An 18,093-nucleotide genomic window follows, 5' to 3' on the forward strand; every position below is an offset into this window, starting at 1 on the left:
AAATGTCGCCCGCTTAATTCCTTTATCAATTTCAACAATAGACCAGACCTGTTTGCACAATGTTAGCCAGGAAACATTACTCATTCTTCTAGCATGTAATAAATCTACTGTGATCGAAATTCGCACAATAAAGAGGACAATACAGCAAAGATATGGCCATAGCTGTCGCGTTCCAATTGTATTCTGAACGCCTCCTTGGTCCAGTAGATTAGAGCGTGGCTTTTGACTCGGAGGTCATGGGTTCGATTCTCAATCCAGCTGATTGTCTGACAAGTAAGATGATCCATGCGTCGGATGGGCATCTAAAAAGTCGGTTCTGCGCCTGATCTCGTACCAGTCTATAGGTCTTCCGTCCCACTGGGTTAAATGAGAGTAAGGGAATAGAGAGTGCTCTTGTGTACTGCGCACACACTTGGGCACTATAAAAATTACTCCTGCGTAACTGGCCTGGTTTCAACACAACCGGCCACCGTCACCGAAACAGGTGTGGGAGTTATTATAATATTCTGACGGTATTGTTCTCCCAAATTCTTGTATACTTACTACATACATTCATTTTGTTTTAACAAGAATGTGTCTTATGATTGTGATAATAATGATAATAAATAAAATAATTCCGTCATAATATTTTTTTCGTAGACCTCTACGGCGTAGCCCGTAGGGGGATAACGTAGGGTTTTGTAGCAAAAATTTTTTTTGTTTTTTTTTCAAATAACTTTTTAACTGTTTTTAACATAATATATTGAGATACGGGCATAAGCCTAGTTTGGGTGTCAGTGTCTTCATAGGATTGTTGTACTTATTAAGTCAATAAAGAATTTATTATTATTATTATTATGTTTGTGTAAGGTATTCCTTGCTCTCGGGCAATTAAATCCCGGACCTTTGGAAGGCATGCGTGGGGCCGAAGCCAACACGTAGAGGCCCGTTACACAGTTTAATCTGAATGTTATGTGACACTGGCCGGTGACTCTCCCTGTCCGCACTATCTATGGGAGTACGACCAAGGAGAGCCAGCGGCCAGTGTAGGACTATTACAGGGAATATATTAGAAACTAGCTGTTGCCCGCGACTTCGTCCGCGTGGACTTTATAGCGCGCGGTGTCAACAAAATTTGTATCAAATTTAAAAACTTTTTAAAACCCTAGTAAGTGGTACCCCTCTTAGGGCCGCGCTACACCGGAATGGCAGCGCTGAAAGTGCTCGCCTCGCCGCTGCCATTCCGGTGTAGCGCGGCCCGTTATTAATCAAAATACCCAAAAACAGCTGTGCAGTGTGCACATAATCTATACTTATATTATAAATGCGAAAGTATCTCTGTCTGTCTGTCTGTCAGTCTCGCTTTCACGCCAAACGCCAAAACTACAGAACCGATTGTAATGAAATTTTGTATACAGATAGTCTAAAGCCTGAGAAAGGACATAGGCTACTTTTTTACTGGAAAAAAGGGTTGTCAGGGGGTGAAAATGCGTAAATTTGTTCAAATTAAGTTAGTTCCAAAAATTCATAATAGATGGCGCCGTGCGTCTTCTACATCGCGCTGACGCTTGCTCAAAAGTCTTTCTATAAGAGGTGGTATCATTTTACATTTAAGTTTCGATTTTTTCGATTGTTATATCTATTCTACGGTATTAAATAACTCAGTACCTTATCTGTGCAGTGACGTAACCTTAAACCTATCAATGATAAATAGTTTATGGGTAAAGTTGTGTAATTGGGGGGCTAAATAAGCTTTAAAATTTGGCATAAAATATAAAGTTTAATATAAAAAAATGAAATACTTATTGTGTGCACACTGCACAGCTGTATTGATTTAAGGGGTACCAGGGTTTTTTTTATAAAAGCTTTTGACACCAATTTTGTTGACATCGCACTTTATAAACTGAAGTCCACGCGGACGGAGTCGCGGGCAACAGCTAGTCTACACTACTATTATAAAGAGGAAAGATTTGATTGTTTGTTTGTCTTGAATAGGCTCCGAAACTTCTGGACCGATTTGAAAGATTCTTTTACCATTGGAATCCTACATTAATTCTGCTGAACATAGGCTAAATTTTATTTTGGAAAAACATAGGGTTCCGTAACATATTTGGGATTTTCGGACGCAAGGTGTAAAAAATCAACCAGAAATGTTACTTTTTTCGCATACGCTGCCTAAACTATAAAAGATAGAACCATAAAATGTTCTAAGTAATTGTAGATCTTTTAAATATCTACAAAAAAGTCCGCGACACACTATACCTATCTATGTTGAGTGAGGCACAATAACCATTTTTTATTAAAAAAACTTGAAATATTTTTGGACTACATTTAAATGCCTTTATTTTACTCATGGCATTAATTCTTATCAAAATAAATTATTTCATTACTAAGTACAGTTAATGTAGATAATATTTGGTCTTTGAATGATTAAAATTGGACGTTTGGTTTTAATGTTATGGCGAAATTAAAATATTACGATTTCTGCTGCACGTTGCGAATTGGGCGTCGTCAAGGCGCGCCGCGCGGGTGTGCTCGCCCGGAGAGTCCACGTAAATATTAATAATTATTATTACCTCGATCATGGGAATCGCAGACACAATAGATTTATAATATAATAGTTATGCGACAGCCGGGTGCCGCTTCATTGATGGGATAATATTATAGTGCTTCATTAATTCATTACGTTTTGAATGACTATTATTTTTGATTGCTATTATAATTAGCTATTATAATAGTAGTTACAGGCTAAATAGTGTAAACCATTTTTATGTTCTGCTTAACATAAAGATTGACTAAGAAATAAAGATTGAAAAAAATATTTAAAAATCAATGTCCACAGGTGCGAAGCCGGGGCGGGCCGCTAGTAACTAATAAGTATGATTAGTTCTATGTTACAATCATCGATATATTTCTGGATTTTTTGTAATATTATACATAAAATATATTTAAGTAAAAAATAAAACGCCATCTGTTTTCATATATTAGAATAAAAATGTTGATTGCATTGATATATTTTCTGGATTGAATATAGACCAACACGGTACACTTGAACTCCTATTTTAGAGCGCCTTCTGTTGTCAACTTGTCACATATATTAGAAATGCAGTAGGAGTTGTATAAGATAAGATAGATTGATTATTATTATACCAAGTGATAATATTATTAAACATAATATTCTAACGTATTAAAAACTATAAACAAAAACATAATAACTAATAAGTATGATTAGTTCTATGTTACAATGAAGTAAAAACTAAAACGCCATCTGTTGAATCGTATTAGAACTAAAATGTTCATTGCATCGATATATTTCTGGATTTTTTAATCGGAATTTTTTACTTTTTTACGGGACTCGAACCCAGGACCCCCGGGATGAGCGCTGGCCACGCGCAATGCGAATTCATTTTCATCGATATTTTCATGGAAATAAGATATTTTCCCATATCAAAATGTAGCCTATGTCCTTTGTCAGACTCTAGAATAACTGTGTACAAAATTTCATTGCAATCGGTTCAGTAGTTTTGGCGTGAAAGCGAGACAGACAGACAGAGAGAAAGTATCTCTGATACTTTCGCATTTATAATATTAGTATGGATGATACCGGGCTATGGGGGTGAGGTGCTAGTGGACTGGGTAACTAGGACTATGGCGTCTGCCGATACAACGTGGAAACGTGTATCATAAATTTGAAAGACGGTGACTCGCCAACTCTTTGAATGGGCCCCTCAAAATGGTCACACGCACGGTGCACCGAGGCGGCAACATTGACAGAGCGGCTTGAGGCAGGAGAGGTGTCGCTGGACTTAAAACGCCGATCATTTGCACCATCAGAGGGTCCTATCATGTCGCCCACTCCGAGCCGAAGCTCTTGCGACTCCACTCTGACCGGCCGGTTAAGGCAAGGCAGAGGTAGGGCCTGATTCTCCGTCAGTGTTCACTCCGGCCGGCCGGTGAAGGCAAGCCGGAGATGGAGAACAGGGGCTTCCCTGGGAGCACTCGGGTTCGTGGGGTCGCTACTCCTCAACAGCTCGCCACAAGCTGGAGTTTGAATACAGCTGAACCTACATTTTTTATTTTTTTCCCCACCCCACTACTCCCACACCCACCGCCCACGGCCTGCCAGCACGCAGATTATCAGAAAGGGTTGTTCAGGGAAGTAGTTAACGGAGTATTAACACAGCTGAAGCTACATGTAACATGACTGATTTGGTCGTCAGCTCTCCGTCGATACTACTGATAGATACAATACTCGTACTACTCAATAGTCAATGCTCATAGATCTAAACTCCCCTCCCGCGGGCGCACCCCCGCCTTGGTAGCGCCCACTTCGAAACGGGCGTAAATAGCAATATTTTAATTTCGCCATAACTTCTAAACCAAACGTCCAATTTTAATCATTCAAAGACCAAATATTGTCTACATAAACTGTACTTAGAGATGAAATATTTTATTTTGATAAGGATTATTATCATGAGTAAAATAAATGCATTTAAATGTAGTCCAAAAAAAAAAAACAATATTTTTAAATAAAAATATGGTTGTTGTGCCTCACTTGACATAGATAGGTATAGTGTGTCGCGGACATTTTTGTAGATATTTATAAGATCTACATTTACTTAGAACATTGTATGGTTCTATCTTTTATAGTTTAGGCAGCGTACGCAAAATAAGTAAATTTTCTGGTTGTTTCCGAAAAACTGAAATATAAGCTGCCCCCGCCTGCCCCCCCTCGGTACGCCCATGAAAGCTATATTCATCGGCATTTGCCTTCTAAACTTTTATTCCTAGGTCTATTCATAGGTCAATGGCTTTAGAAACTGAGAAGATATTTGAAACTCTTTCTCATAGTTATTTTAATTAACGACCTCTATGTTCAATTGTTGTTTATAGTGAGAAAAATAGAAATCATACCTACATTGCTAAAGATATAGAATGAATGTATAATAATGATTAATGATATTTAGAGACTATATTTTTTTATAAATGTAGACAGTAGAGTCCTCATTAGTTAATTAAATACCTATAGAAACTGTCGGCTTTTGCCGTGTATGGCTTAAGTTACGTATAAACAGCAACTTAAATTACGTTTAAACTACATAAAATGCTTATATGTACCTAAATAGTTTGCAATGCGCATTCCTGTCAGTCGGGCCATACATCATGACACAGTAACATAAAACCCTCACGCACACGCGTGAAATAAAATCCATAACATTAATAAAATTCTTTACTTACCTACCTGCACCCCATAAAGTTCCCACTGCTTCTGCGCGGCTCGCACTTTACATAACCTAGTTCATGACACTCGCAATCCGATCAAATAATCGTAATTATGAAAGAAAATGTATTAATTAATGCGTGAAATATGACAATTTGGTTTATTTGTGTGATAATTCAGTGAAAATAGTGTAGTTTCGTGCAAAAAGCGGACGTAAAATGACGAAAATTGTGAACTTTTGAAATTCGAATCACAAATACAAATAAAGTGTTCTAAAGTTAAACATTTTTATTTTAAATATTTTTTTGGCTAAATATTTAAATGTAAATAGTGTTGTTGTGAAAAGGGTCATTGTTCTCGGCTTGCGTGTGTAATATCGATTCGCGGAAATGGCGGCAAATTTGAACTTGGAATTCCTTGTTTATCTCGTTTTGGGGTTTGTGTTGTGAGTTCTTCGGGGGGTTTTGTTGGTGTTTGTGGTATGCACGTGCAGTACGAGTTGACGACGCCCCATTCGACCATAGCAGCTGATGTCAGCCAGCACTATGTCCCGCCACCGCCGTATTTTGGTAAATTCATTGAGCTTTATGTAGAGTTACTGGACAGTCAGATGGTCTTTTGTTGTTTTTAAATATTTTTAAATTTAAAATTAAGCAACGAAAATTAAATATTGTACAGACTCTACCAAAGAGAATGTCATATACTATGGACTCTACTTTCCATATCATTTTTGCGAACCAAAAAATATTTTTATAACATAGGTAATATTTTAACTTATTTGCCAAATACCCAAATTACTTACTTAATTCTGTAACACATTACACGTACATTGCAATGCGTGTTTGTTATATTCGTAGCAATAAAATATAATATTATACAATGATATTGTACTTATACAGATCTGTTACGGCCATACTATTTTCCGGCTTAAATCTCTTCCGAACAATTTTCAAATTCAAAATTGCAAACATTGACAAATTTGACAGATAAATGAAACAAAAGATACGAAAAAACATTTACAGAAAAGAGACAGTTATATTTTTAAACGTCGAATCGTATCGCTGTCTCTTTCTTCGCCTGAGCTATGACGAAAATTCGATTTTTCCAGATTGTTCGAAAAAATAATTGAAAATGTAAATAATCGATGTATTTATTGCAATCAAGACATGTGGTAAGAGATTCCAAGTGTTTTGTTTTCTTTTGAGTCATAATTGGTACATTTTCGAAACACGCACGACGTCATTTTCAATCAATTTATTTAGGTAAGACAAGACGCGGCACGTTCGCGACTGCGCTCAATGCAGACTAAATAACAGACGGCCCAATTGGGCCGTATTTGAATCTTCACAACGCGCGCGGTAGTAACATATCTGCTTTGAGTTTTTCATCATTGATATTATAGCTTTACTATGTTATGGGCAGTAGCATAGAGCAGCACTCTTTATGTTCGTGTTAAAACATTATCATCATCAGCAGCTGCCTTTATAATATGAAGCCTATTTAGGTAGGTATATGAAGTTCATGTTATTAGGTATACGGCACATAGGCGTTTGAGGCGGAAACTTTTTAGGACCCTTTTACCATGAAATTGCTTAGTATTTATTATAAGCGATGACCCACGCACCATATTATATACCCTAACACGTAATGTGTCAATGACCCCAAATCATGCCATTTTCTTATCAGCGTCAGTGGGCTGCAACAGCGAGCCGATGTGTCGTCGCCGCAAGTACGCGTGGTGGTGCTGCGGGTGCGGCGCGCTGGCGGCCGCGCTCGGCGGGCTGCTGGCAGCACAGCACATATTGCTGCGAGCGTACACCGCATCGCCGCAGCACCTTGAGACCGTGCCGGCCGCGGTACCCGCTGCTATGGTGAGTGATGATGATGATGACGTATAGCGGGCTGCTGGCAGCACAGCACATATTGCTGCGAGCGTACACCGCATCGCCGCAGCACCTTGAGACCGTGCCGGCCGCGGTACCCGCTGCTATGGTGAGTGATGATTATGATGACGTATAGCGGGCTGCTGGCAGCACAGCACATATTGCTGCGAGCGTACACCGCATCGCCGCAGCACCTTGAGACCGTGCCGGTGAGGAGTGATGATGATGATGATAGTGATGAAAGATTAAAGATGATGATGTTAACGATGACGATTTTTAAGATGTTGATGATAATTATAGAACCTTTAACGCCTTATTTATTTGATGTGCCCAGTGCACATCTTACGACGTATATAATGATCATACCTCTGGAGCTTAAAATAATATGCAAACTAAAATAGACGTCCTGAAACAGAAATGTCTGAAAGTCAGTAATGATGATCATCATAATATTAACGGTACAATTATCATACCCCTTATCTATACTAATCTATACTAATATTATAAAGCGGTAGAGTTTGTTAGTTTGTTTGTTTGTTTGTTTGAACGCGCTAATCTCAGGAACTATTGGTCCAATTTGAAAAATTCTTTCAGTGTTAGCTAGCCCATTTATTGAGGAAGGCTATAGGCTATATTTTATCACGTTGAGACTAATAAGAGCGAAGAAATAGAGGAACATGTGGAAAAAACGGGGGGAAATTATTAGGAAGGGCATATTTGAAAGCACTAATCTCAGGAACTGCTGGTCCGATTTGAAAAATTATTCCAGTGTTAGATAGTGCATTTATCGAGGAAGGCTATAGGTTATATTTTATCACGCTAAAACTAATAAAAGAGAAGAAATAGAGGCAAGTGTGTAAAAAACGGGGGAAATTATTTGAAAGGGCCTATTTGAACGCGCTAATCTCAGGAACTACTGGTCCGATTTGAAAAACTCTTTCAGTATTAAATAGCCTATTTATCTAAAAAGGCTATAGGTTATATTTTATTGCGCTGGGACTAATAGGAGCGAAAAAATAGAGAAATGTGTGGAAAAAACGGGAGAAATTATTTGAAATGGCTGATTTGAACGCGCTAATCTCAGGAACTACTGGTCCGATTTGTAAAACTCTTTCAGTGTTAGATAGACCATTTATCTAGAAAGGCTATAGGTTATACTTTATCACGCTGAGACTAATGGGAGCGAAGAAATAGTGGAAAATGTGGAAAAATGGGGGAAATTATTTGAAAGGGCTTATTTGAACGCGCTAATCTCAGGAACTACAGCTGGTCCGATTAAAAAAATTATTTCAGTGTTAGATAGCCCATTTTTCGAGAAAGGCTATATTTTATCACGCTAAGACTAATAGCAGGAAAGAAATAGAAAAAAATGTGGAAAAAACGGGGGAAATTATTTGAAAGGGCTTATCTCACGAACTACTGGAGCAATTTTTCTCTTATTTGGCACAGATAAGAAGTAGACCACGTGAAGGATCATAGGCTATTTTTTGTGGACTAATTTGTCTCTGAAATATCTAATTTACGCGGGCGAAGCTGCGCGGAACGTTATATTTCGCGTGGTCACGACATCACGCGTAAACGGCTGGACCCATTTTGCTGAAATTTGGTATAAAGATACTTTGAGTCCCAAAAAAAAAACATAGGATTCATTTTGTCTCGGAAAAATGTACGGTTACTGCACAATATACTTTTATGATTTGCGCGTGAACTATTCAATCTATTTTGATGGAATTTGGTATGGATATACTTTGAGTCTCGGCAATGGATAAGGAATACAAATTTTGTCCCGGAAAATGTACGGTTCCCGCACAATAAACTTTAATGATTATCGCCTAAACTATTCAATCTATTTTGATGAAATTTTGGTATGGCAATATGGCAATACTTTCAGTCTCGGGAAAGGACAAGGGATACTTTTTACCCCGGAAAATATACGGTTCCCGCCAATAAACTTTTATGATTCTCGTCTAACTATTTAATCTATTTTGATTAAATTTGGCATGGAGATTGGAGATACTAATATGAATCTGGGACAAGGAATGTTTTTTGTCCCGGAAAAATGTGTGGTTCCCACACAATATACTTTTCAGATTTGCGCGTAAACGACTCAATCAATGTACGGGAACAACAGCTATAAACTAATGTCCACGCGGACGAAGTCGCGGGCAACAGCTAGTTGGATAATAAACATTAAACTTTGTCGAATGCTGTCTATTTTTAGCGTTCACTTGTGCAAAATTTTCACTTGAAACAAGCACCATAACCGTTTGTGACCATATTAATTCCACGGATCAACTTACACTGGTCTCTCTTACAGCTGGTGCTGACCGGCGTATGTATAATGAGCCTCGCCCGCCGAAGAAACCGGTACAGCTATATGGTAAGAAAAGTAGGTCGAATCTTTTATTTTTGGCATGTCAGAGGGTTCCGGATTTTATTGCATGAACAGGCTTAAAATAAATTGACATGGGTTTTAATTAATAATTAATTAAGGACAAACAAAAATAATGTTAATGATTGTACGTGTTTGTGTGTGGATTAAAAAATGTTTCGGTTTGACTAAAAATATCTTTCTGTGTCTTTTTATTTGTGGCAGAAAATGCGCCCGAAAGGAGGCTGGGGCTAAAAGAATAAAAAAAAAATATTTTCATATTATTTTTTTAATTAACAATCTAGGCAAATGGCTACCCCTTTAAGTGTGATAGTAGACTAGTATAAAAATCCTTTAAAATAATACATTTTGTCTCAAAGTTCTGATCATCTGGGATGCAGAGAGTGAAAGCGTTATTATGCAACAATTTCCATAAAGGGTTATCCACGACAAGACCGTTTGTTTTGTAAATAACAACCAAATTTAAGTGGGATTTAGCTCTGAAATAGCTAGGATTTTAAAATACCATTTGGGATCAATAATGTATTTTGTTAAAAGTGCATGGGATTACTTTGGGGAAGCATGAATATTTTGCATCTAAACATAATATTTTACAAAATTTTATTGGTGCACTTGTTCCATGATCCATTATATTGTTTTATCGTTTCTTATTATTATTGTACGTTAAAGTTAAAAAAAAAACCTAAGTATTCAGTGTTTTTTATTCACTAAAAATTCCATTTTTTTTTCAGATAAAAGTAGTGGGAGCTTGTTGCTTGGTCTGCGCACTAACTTGTGTGCTGGTGACCATCACAACCACAGTAATACACATGAACAAGTAAGCATCGTCTCGATCTGTTACTTCATAATTTATTGTAAGTCTAAACTCTAACAATATTTACGGCACTGTCTGTGACCTGCTCGTCTTCTAAAACCATTAGAAGGACAATCTTCACCATAAGTCAAGAATATTTGTCAGACCTTCTCTAGCACTAGTTGTAAGACGTATTCAGAATTAAATTTTGAAGTATGTAGATAACGTCTTATCATTGTGCAATATTATTGACCATCTAGGGTTAATATTGAATGCGCCTCAGTAATATGTATACAGTATAAAGGTATGGATAATCAATCTTGTTGTCAAATAAGTTGTTCAATAAATATTGCGCGTGTTATTGCGCAATAAAATTAATCGTCTAGGGGCCCGGTTATGTGTATTTATAGAAGAAAAGGAAGATCTTAACAAATCTAGACTGGAACAAGAGTTCTAAAATTATTATATAATGATTAATGTCTTTACGAGAGTTCGTACTGCTCACAAGGCTAGCTCCCGAACAGGTTATCATGTGAATGCACTCTGCAGCGTTTATATAGATTGATATGTTTCCAGATTACAAACGCTGAAGTTCTGCGAGTACACGAAGCTGACGCGGACGTGCACGTGCTACTCCATGCCGCCCGACACGCAGCACGCCGCTGATGATGAAGGTGACTACATATTTTGATGGAGAGTGATAATGTTGATGCACCTCCAGTTAAAAATTACTATCATTTTCATGATTATTTATTTATTTATAATAGTCATCTTCGAAAATATGGGATACTCTATAAAAACCATGAATCTGGGAGCTCTACATTCACTGTGGTCCTATAGTTTGGATCTTAGCTGTTAATTCCGGGATTGCGGGTTCACAAAAATTAAATGAGATGATCGTCTGCGCCAACATGGTTGCATTTTAAACCAGAAGAGCTAACAGTCCCCTCTTCCCAGGTGTCCGATGCGTGTTCGAGGGCGTATCAGAGTGCGGCGTAGTCCACGGCGCGTTGTACTGGTGCCTGCGCGGCGTCTTCGCGCTCTCAGTCTGTGCTGTCCTCGTGTGCATATGCAGCTGCATGCTCGCTTATCAGCTGCTCAGGTAAGCATAATATCATTCTGTATAACTTATATGAGGAACGAATAAAGCTATGCTCAGCACGTAGCAGCAGCAGCTGTTATGTTAAGGAACTACTAGCATATCATACGCAATAACCTGAGGAATGGATGCTAAGTACGCGTGCCTAACCTGTGATATAAGATGATATGTATAGTGTTGATTTAAATTGATACAGTGGCGGGCCCCATCTACTGGTTGGATAGAAACGTCATGCTTATAATATTATACAGTTACTGGACGGACAGACATAATATTTTCATTGACATAGTGCTGATCCTAACGCCATAACCAGTGATACTAGCTACTATATCAATTTAAATATAAGTGGCAACAACTAAAGTATCTAGAGTATTTTTAAAGATTGGAGCAGGTTAGCCGAAAGACCAGTAACTGAAATTAAGGTTTATTTTTGAGTCACTAGCCACAGCAAATATTTTGTAGATAAGAATTCAAAGGGTTAAATAAGAGTACCAAAAATATATGAAATAACGATTTATACCAATCTTTAAATTAATAATTTAAGTGAATGCATTTTAATTACTCATTTTCGTCATCTGACTTATCATTCCTCTGGGCATATTTGTATAGATTTCAGTTTTCGGTTTAGCGAAGCCAACGTTATATCCTGTACATGTGCTCTGTTCTCCAAGATTTTGATACTTTGTTTCAAATCCGTTATATCCGATTTTACTTTAACATAGTCAATAGTGTTCGGAACCTCATACTTTAGCCTCACCTTTTTAAGTTCCTCAAGTTGTACCTGCAAATTATTAACTAGCGCTTGTATAACAGCATTCTCTTTCTCTAATGCAGTGGTCTGTTTCTTCTTATCTTCTATGGAGCTTAATACCTTCTTCAGATATTCATCCTGTTCCATCATCGCCTTTTTGTGTACTGTTAGATTCAAATTCGCGTCTCCAGTTAACTTTTTTAACTCCTCTAGCTGCTGTACTTTCTGATCTATAGTTTTCAAACATTCCTTGTTTTCAATTTCGAGTTTCTCGAAGTCTACCGGTCTCAAGCTCTCGCTTAGCTCCTTCTTAGTTTTGATCTGTCCCTTCAACTTGTTGTGTTGAGTGTTTAATGTACTGGTTCGAAGTCTCAACTTCCCAATATGGGTGTCGACTATTTTATTCCACTCGTTTATGAATCTGATCCATATTTCTGCTGGAATTCTTTGAGCGATTTTATCCCAGCCATCCACGACTACAGTTTGGTGAAACATATCGGTGGCTTTCTTAATATACTTTTCGCGTAATCCAATTTCTTCCAACTGTGCTTTAAGGAGGGCGTGTTGTTTCTCTGCGTTCCTTCGATATTTCTCCAAGTTCTTCACAACAATTTCCATTTCTGTCGACACCAATTCGGATCGTTCTAGGACGTTTATTCTGGGCCCGGTGCCAAAAATTGTTCCACTCACTTTTGCCAAAGAGTCCGCTCTCTTGGAGGATACTTTTGATGGACTGAACATCCTCGACTGACTGATCATCGATTCCAAGCAGTATTTGGACGTTTGAGGCTTAAAGAAACTGCCACCTGTGTTGAACGAGTTGCTACTCTGTTGAAGTCTCAGTGCATACTCCAAAGCCTGCTGGATGCTGTTCATCAGAGATGGATCCAATCTCATTATAGTGTTCTCCAAAACTCTATTCTCGAGGGCTAATACTTTGTGCTGCCGCTTGAGGACGTTGACTTGCTTGTAGAGTTCCTCATCAGTTATTTCTTCCTCAGTGACCACTTGACTGATCGACTTCGTGAGCTGGCTGCTGCTGCTCTTGTTTTGTTGTGATAACAAAGACAGCATCGTTTGTTGAATTAACGAAAAATAAAGTTACACAAAATCCGATGATGTAACGTGACAAAGAGATGTTATGCGTTACCATAGAGAAATACACCGGGCGTTACTATAGCAACTGTATCGGTTGCTTGGCAATATATTTTTTAGATTGTCGTCAATCGTATAGATAAAGCAACGAGTGCCCTATTTAAAAAGGAACCTCTTTTAGTGACAAACTTATAAAAAGCTTAAAGAGCGCTACTCACACACCTGCCGTAGGGGCAATCTAGGGTGCATAGCGGTTGTGGTGATATCGGGAGTATCTCTACACACTTGCCTGCCGTGCAGTGTTTCCGTGAAGCTGAGCTGAGCACACGTTTTGAGAATGGCACCCGTATTATCGACCAATCAAAAGATTGGAGTAGCCTTGGTGCTTTCTGTGGTGCTACCTCAAAAAAAAGGAAAAGGAGATACTGGGTGAAGAAATGGCTACTGAAAAGAAGTGAGTTATGGCACATGAATATTATAAAAGAACGGGAAGTAGATGACTTCAATAACTTTTGATGGATTTTGACTCTTTTGAAGAGCTTCTTGCAATGGTGGCACCATTTATAGAAAAAAAAATACATTGATGCGGAATGCCGTAAGCGCTAGAGAACGATTAATTGCTACGCTCCGGTTTTTGGCCAGTGGACAAACCTACGAGGATTTGAAATTTAGTTGTATCATATTATCACCACAATTGATGTCAACAATGATTCCTGAGACTTGTTGAAACTGACTGAGAAATTGCCCCAATTGCGCTACACACGCAGCGACGGCAGGGATGACTTAGGGATCAAGGATGGTCTCGCGCCCCTGCCGCCCTGCCGCAGGGCCAATCCTCTAAATTGCCCCTGCATACCTACACACATCACAATTAAGGATGCAATTAAGGGTCATCCCCACTCCTACACCCTAGATTGCCCCTGCGGCAGATTTGTGAGTAGGGCGCTTAACCCAATTTGCCGCTTTAATTGATATGTACATTGTACACAAGTAGTATCAATTAAAATGACATAGTTTAGGCAAAGTATAAAGTAGTTATGATATTAATGTAAGCTAAAGGCACGAAAGTGAAGGCATTATCAGTAATGAACAATGTATTTCAGCCACGAGCGCAAGAAGATGTACTGGGAGCAGCTGGAGCTGCGGTGCCGGTCGCTGTACCGCGCGCCCTCCGCGCAGCCCGTCGGCACCGCGCCCAGACCGACACAGGTACATTAAAAAATATATTGTCGAAGGGAAAATAGACAAGATGGAAAACTATAATTATTATTATCGTCGAGCGTTGTAACTTGTAGATGTATCATGTACTATCAGAGAAGTTGATTGATAGGCAGATGGCCGATGGGGGACCTACGTAATCTGGTTATGTCAAAACCAGCCGACAGATCGCGACTAGCATTAAATTGACATAACCCATTGAACTATTATTACTACGTAGTATTATTAGTTCAATGACATAACATTTATGCGTGGGAGAGCCATGCTTCGGCACGAATGGGCCGGCTCGACCGGAAAAATACCACGTTCTCACAGAAAACCGGCGTGAAACAGCGCTTGCGCTGTGTTTCGCCGAGTGAGTGAGTTTACCGGAGGCCCAAACCCCTACCCTATTCCCTTCCCTACCCTCCCCTATTCCCTTCCCTTCCCTTCCCATCCCTACCCTCCCCTATTACCCTATTCCCTCTTAAAAGGCCAGCAACGCACCTGCAGCTCTTCTGATGCTGCGAGAGTCTATGGGCGACGGAAGTTGCTTTCCATCAGGTGACCCGTTTGCTCGTTTGCCCCCTTATTTCATTAAAAAAAAATAACCCGTCCAAATCGTAGGTCCGTCAACTGCCTATGAATCAATTTCTTCGGTGGTACATTGTCGATGTAAATCACTTTCCATTAACAAAAATCATAAACGCTGTAATTGTGGCGTTTTACGTTTATGAAAGATTTTTCATCTTCCTTTTTTTTAACTTCTGTGTTGTAATGCGAATTCTTAACGTAAATACTGCAAAATTTTACTCTATGTCACGAGCCTGTTTGTTTATAATTTAGATAATTTTTTATTTTAAAGACTCTTTGTATTTTCAGCCGAACTGCAGCTGCTGCGCTCAGTGTCACCCGGCACAGCCCGCGTGGGACTTCAGCCTGCAACACAGATTCTGGGCTCCAGGTAAAACCTTATCAATAACATATTATTCTTTTATTCAAAAACATACAATTAAATATCATAAGTACGCTTTGATTAATTTTTGAACAATATTAAAAACTTCTAGCTCGCACCACGTTCCTCAACCTACGTGTTTTTTTGTTCGTTTCTAATTTAATTTCATACTATGTTTGTTCGTAGTCATTAAAATATAATATCAGGTACCACAAACAATATTTGATTTATTTACTGATATTTCTTCATTATTGTTGCAGGTCGAATAGGAAACCTATACTCGCCGAATCCAGGAACCGGCAGGAAAACCTCACCGTGGAGCTGGTTCCCATGGCCCAGGGGAAATAGTCAGAAGTGAGTTGTCATCACTTTCGTTACAATTTACAAAAAGTAGCTTCCATGGTATCTCCGTGCACGTACCTCTATAATAGCCAGATTTTAATTGGTATAGAAGTTTAGTCCACTCAAGTCAAAAATATTTGACATAGCATTTTGACTGATTAACGCAACGACCAAAGTTGTGCTAAGGCTCTTGATTGAGTGCAATACATAATCCAATTCAATTCAATTCAATTTCTTTATTTGCAAAATGTGAGTTAGTACTTAAAGATGTTAGTAGATTTCACATTCAATCGATGCGGATCATTGGCCAGTTTGACATTCCGCTGATAACGTCACTTATTCTATTTATCGCGACTCAAAATTTTCTTCTATCATTTCAGTTCCCGATGTCGGATGAACGGCGTGCCCCAATCCGGGGACAGCGCGTATGGTTTCTGCGAAAACGACACTCCGAACCCGACCCAGCCCTACGACGAGCGCACCTACCCCGCCAACTTTCAATTTCCAAGGCAGAACCCCAACTTCCAACCGGCCAACTTCCAGCCAGCCAACTTCCAACCGGCAAACTTCCCTCCCAACCTCCAGAGCTCCGGGAACTTTCAAGGCCAGTTCCCTCAGAGTGCCAGCTTCGCTAGTTCCTCTCAATTCAGTCAAGCTGGCTATCAGGAGGGTTTCGGAGAGGCTAGTGGGAGTTTTGATGCGCAAACTGGCGTTTGGGGACCACCACCACCGTACAGTCCCCAAGGAAGAAATGGCAGTCGGTAAGTAGATTTTTATAAAAAGGAATTAATGTACTTAAGACATCACATTTTTATACTTTATTTAATTTTTTTATATAAGTAAATCAAAGGATACTATAATACTGGCCTGTTAAATGCAGCACCGGAATTCGTTAAATGAAGTCACCATAGCAATAAATAAAGATTAAAAAGAAGCACAGATTCCAGATATCTTTAATTTTTATAACTTTACATCGATATAGATATCTTATTACTTATTTTTCTAGGCACCACTTGCACCAGGACCCTGCAGCCGCCACTCTTCTCCACCACCACCACATCGATGTCCACCGCACGCACGACCACCAGCCCCTCCCCCAAACCCACGCACAATCCCACGCGTGCAGAAACTCCTACCATCCCAACCCACAGAACATAGAACATGCAGAAATAGGAATGAATCCGGAAACGGCTCGGCTGAATCCAGAGTTGGCGCGGTTGAATCCGGAGTTAGCAAGGTTGAATCCCGACTTGGCGCGGTTGAATCCAGAGTTGGCGCGGTTGAATCCGGAATTGGCGCGGTTAAATCCAGATTTGGCGAGGATAAATCCTGAATTGGCTCGATTGAATCCGGAGATAGCGAGGATAAATCCAGAACTAGCGCGGTTGAACCCTGATTTGGTGCGATTAAATCCAGAATTGGCGCGGTTGAATCCGGAGTTGGCGCGGTTGAATCCAGAAATTGCAAGGTTGAATCCGGAGCTAGCACTAATGAGTCCGGAGCTGGCGAGGCTGAATACGGAGATGGGTCATCTTCAGATGTACCCTGATGAGGCGCATCTGGCACAAGAGCGGTTCAATACCTTACGAGGACATTTAGTGCCGTACCGCGGTTGTGCTCGCCCGCAGCGCGACAGTAGAGACGTCACTATAGAGTGCGTGCATCAGAAATCTGCTAGCAAAGGTAAAAGACATGATAATACAGTTTTGAAAATAAATTACGTTGCTAAAACACATATTGAAAATTTTGGAGTGTGTAGTCGTTGCCAAATATTGTAGTCGATAAAGACGCTTAAAAGCGATACGATACGACGACGTATTTAAAACGTGGTCATTCAGTTTCAGATCAAAGCAGTGAGTGTTGCCAGAAGCAGGGAAAAGAGAATCTGGGATTCCAGAACGATAAACATTCTCCTATCAGGTAAATAATATTATATTATATGCTATAATATTATATTATATCCTATAAGAAGAGTCGTTCTTCGAGTAACGGACCAATTTTTTATCAGAGTATTCTAGAGCTAAGAGCTTGTATCGTTCTTTGAGTAAGGGACCTCATAGTGTTTATCTCAGTATTACTATTTGAGAAAGGAACTAATTTATTATTATTTTTCTCTGCCAGGTCTTCGATGCACGATTGTCACCGCAACCATAACGCTGAATCAGAAGTGTATTTCGCCGACGTGTCCAGCTGTTGCAACGTGAGTGTTAAGGTATTTCAGTTTGTATATGCCATGAGAATCTAAATAAGATTTGCTTGAAAGTTAGTCACCGTAGCTAGTACAAAACCGTTAAAGGATACTACAATGTCATTTTTAAAACTTACATCTGATACAAAGAGAGCAAATCAGACGATACTTAGCTTACCAGCGTTAAAACTAGTATAA

The 18,093-nt window shown here is 39.2% G+C and overlaps 2 protein-coding genes across 6 annotated transcripts in view; one reads left to right on the forward strand and one right to left on the reverse strand.

Moving 5' to 3' along the window:
- LOC121738346 overlaps positions 1-18,093 on the forward strand; it is a 37,402-nt gene that overhangs the window by 17,723 nt on the left and 1,586 nt on the right. Inside the window, exons 1-13 of one of the 5 annotated variants that reach the window (XM_042130352.1) lie at positions 5,524-5,769; positions 6,887-7,071; positions 9,401-9,472; positions 10,207-10,292; positions 10,845-10,942; positions 11,226-11,370; positions 14,317-14,422; positions 15,293-15,374; positions 15,626-15,719; positions 16,088-16,468; positions 16,714-17,390; positions 17,546-17,627; positions 17,829-17,919. In XM_042130352.1, coding sequence (XP_041986286.1) covers positions 5,682-5,769; positions 6,887-7,071; positions 9,401-9,472; positions 10,207-10,292; positions 10,845-10,942; positions 11,226-11,370; positions 14,317-14,422; positions 15,293-15,374; positions 15,626-15,719; positions 16,088-16,468; positions 16,714-17,390; positions 17,546-17,627; positions 17,829-17,919 — 2,187 coding nt within the window. In that variant the 5' untranslated portion in view covers positions 5,524-5,681. Of the gene's footprint in view, positions 1-5,523; positions 5,770-6,886; positions 7,072-7,119; positions 7,193-9,400; positions 9,473-10,206; positions 10,293-10,844; positions 10,943-11,225; positions 11,371-14,316; positions 14,423-15,292; positions 15,375-15,625; positions 15,720-16,087; positions 16,469-16,713; positions 17,391-17,545; positions 17,628-17,828; positions 17,920-18,093 lie in introns of those variants that run through there. The other 4 variants (XM_042130333.1, XM_042130344.1, XM_042130337.1 and 1 more) reach the window with 4 other exon arrangements.
- On the reverse strand, positions 11,908-13,245 carry LOC121738372. The gene has a single exon (XM_042130371.1). It carries the CDS (start codon positions 13,190-13,192, stop codon positions 11,951-11,953), a length of 1,242 nt encoding a protein of 413 aa, XP_041986305.1. The 5' UTR covers positions 13,193-13,245; the 3' UTR covers positions 11,908-11,950.

This window comes from Aricia agestis, chromosome 2 (assembly GCF_905147365.1).
Source record: "Aricia agestis chromosome 2, ilAriAges1.1, whole genome shotgun sequence".
Taxonomy (NCBI): Eukaryota; Metazoa; Arthropoda; class Insecta; order Lepidoptera; family Lycaenidae; genus Aricia; species Aricia agestis.

Excerpts from the sequence above, each read along its gene's own strand:
- LOC121738372 (XM_042130371.1), bottom strand. The coding sequence starts at position 13,192 with ATGCTGTCTTTGTTATCACAACAAAACAAGAGCAGCAGCAGCCAGCTC.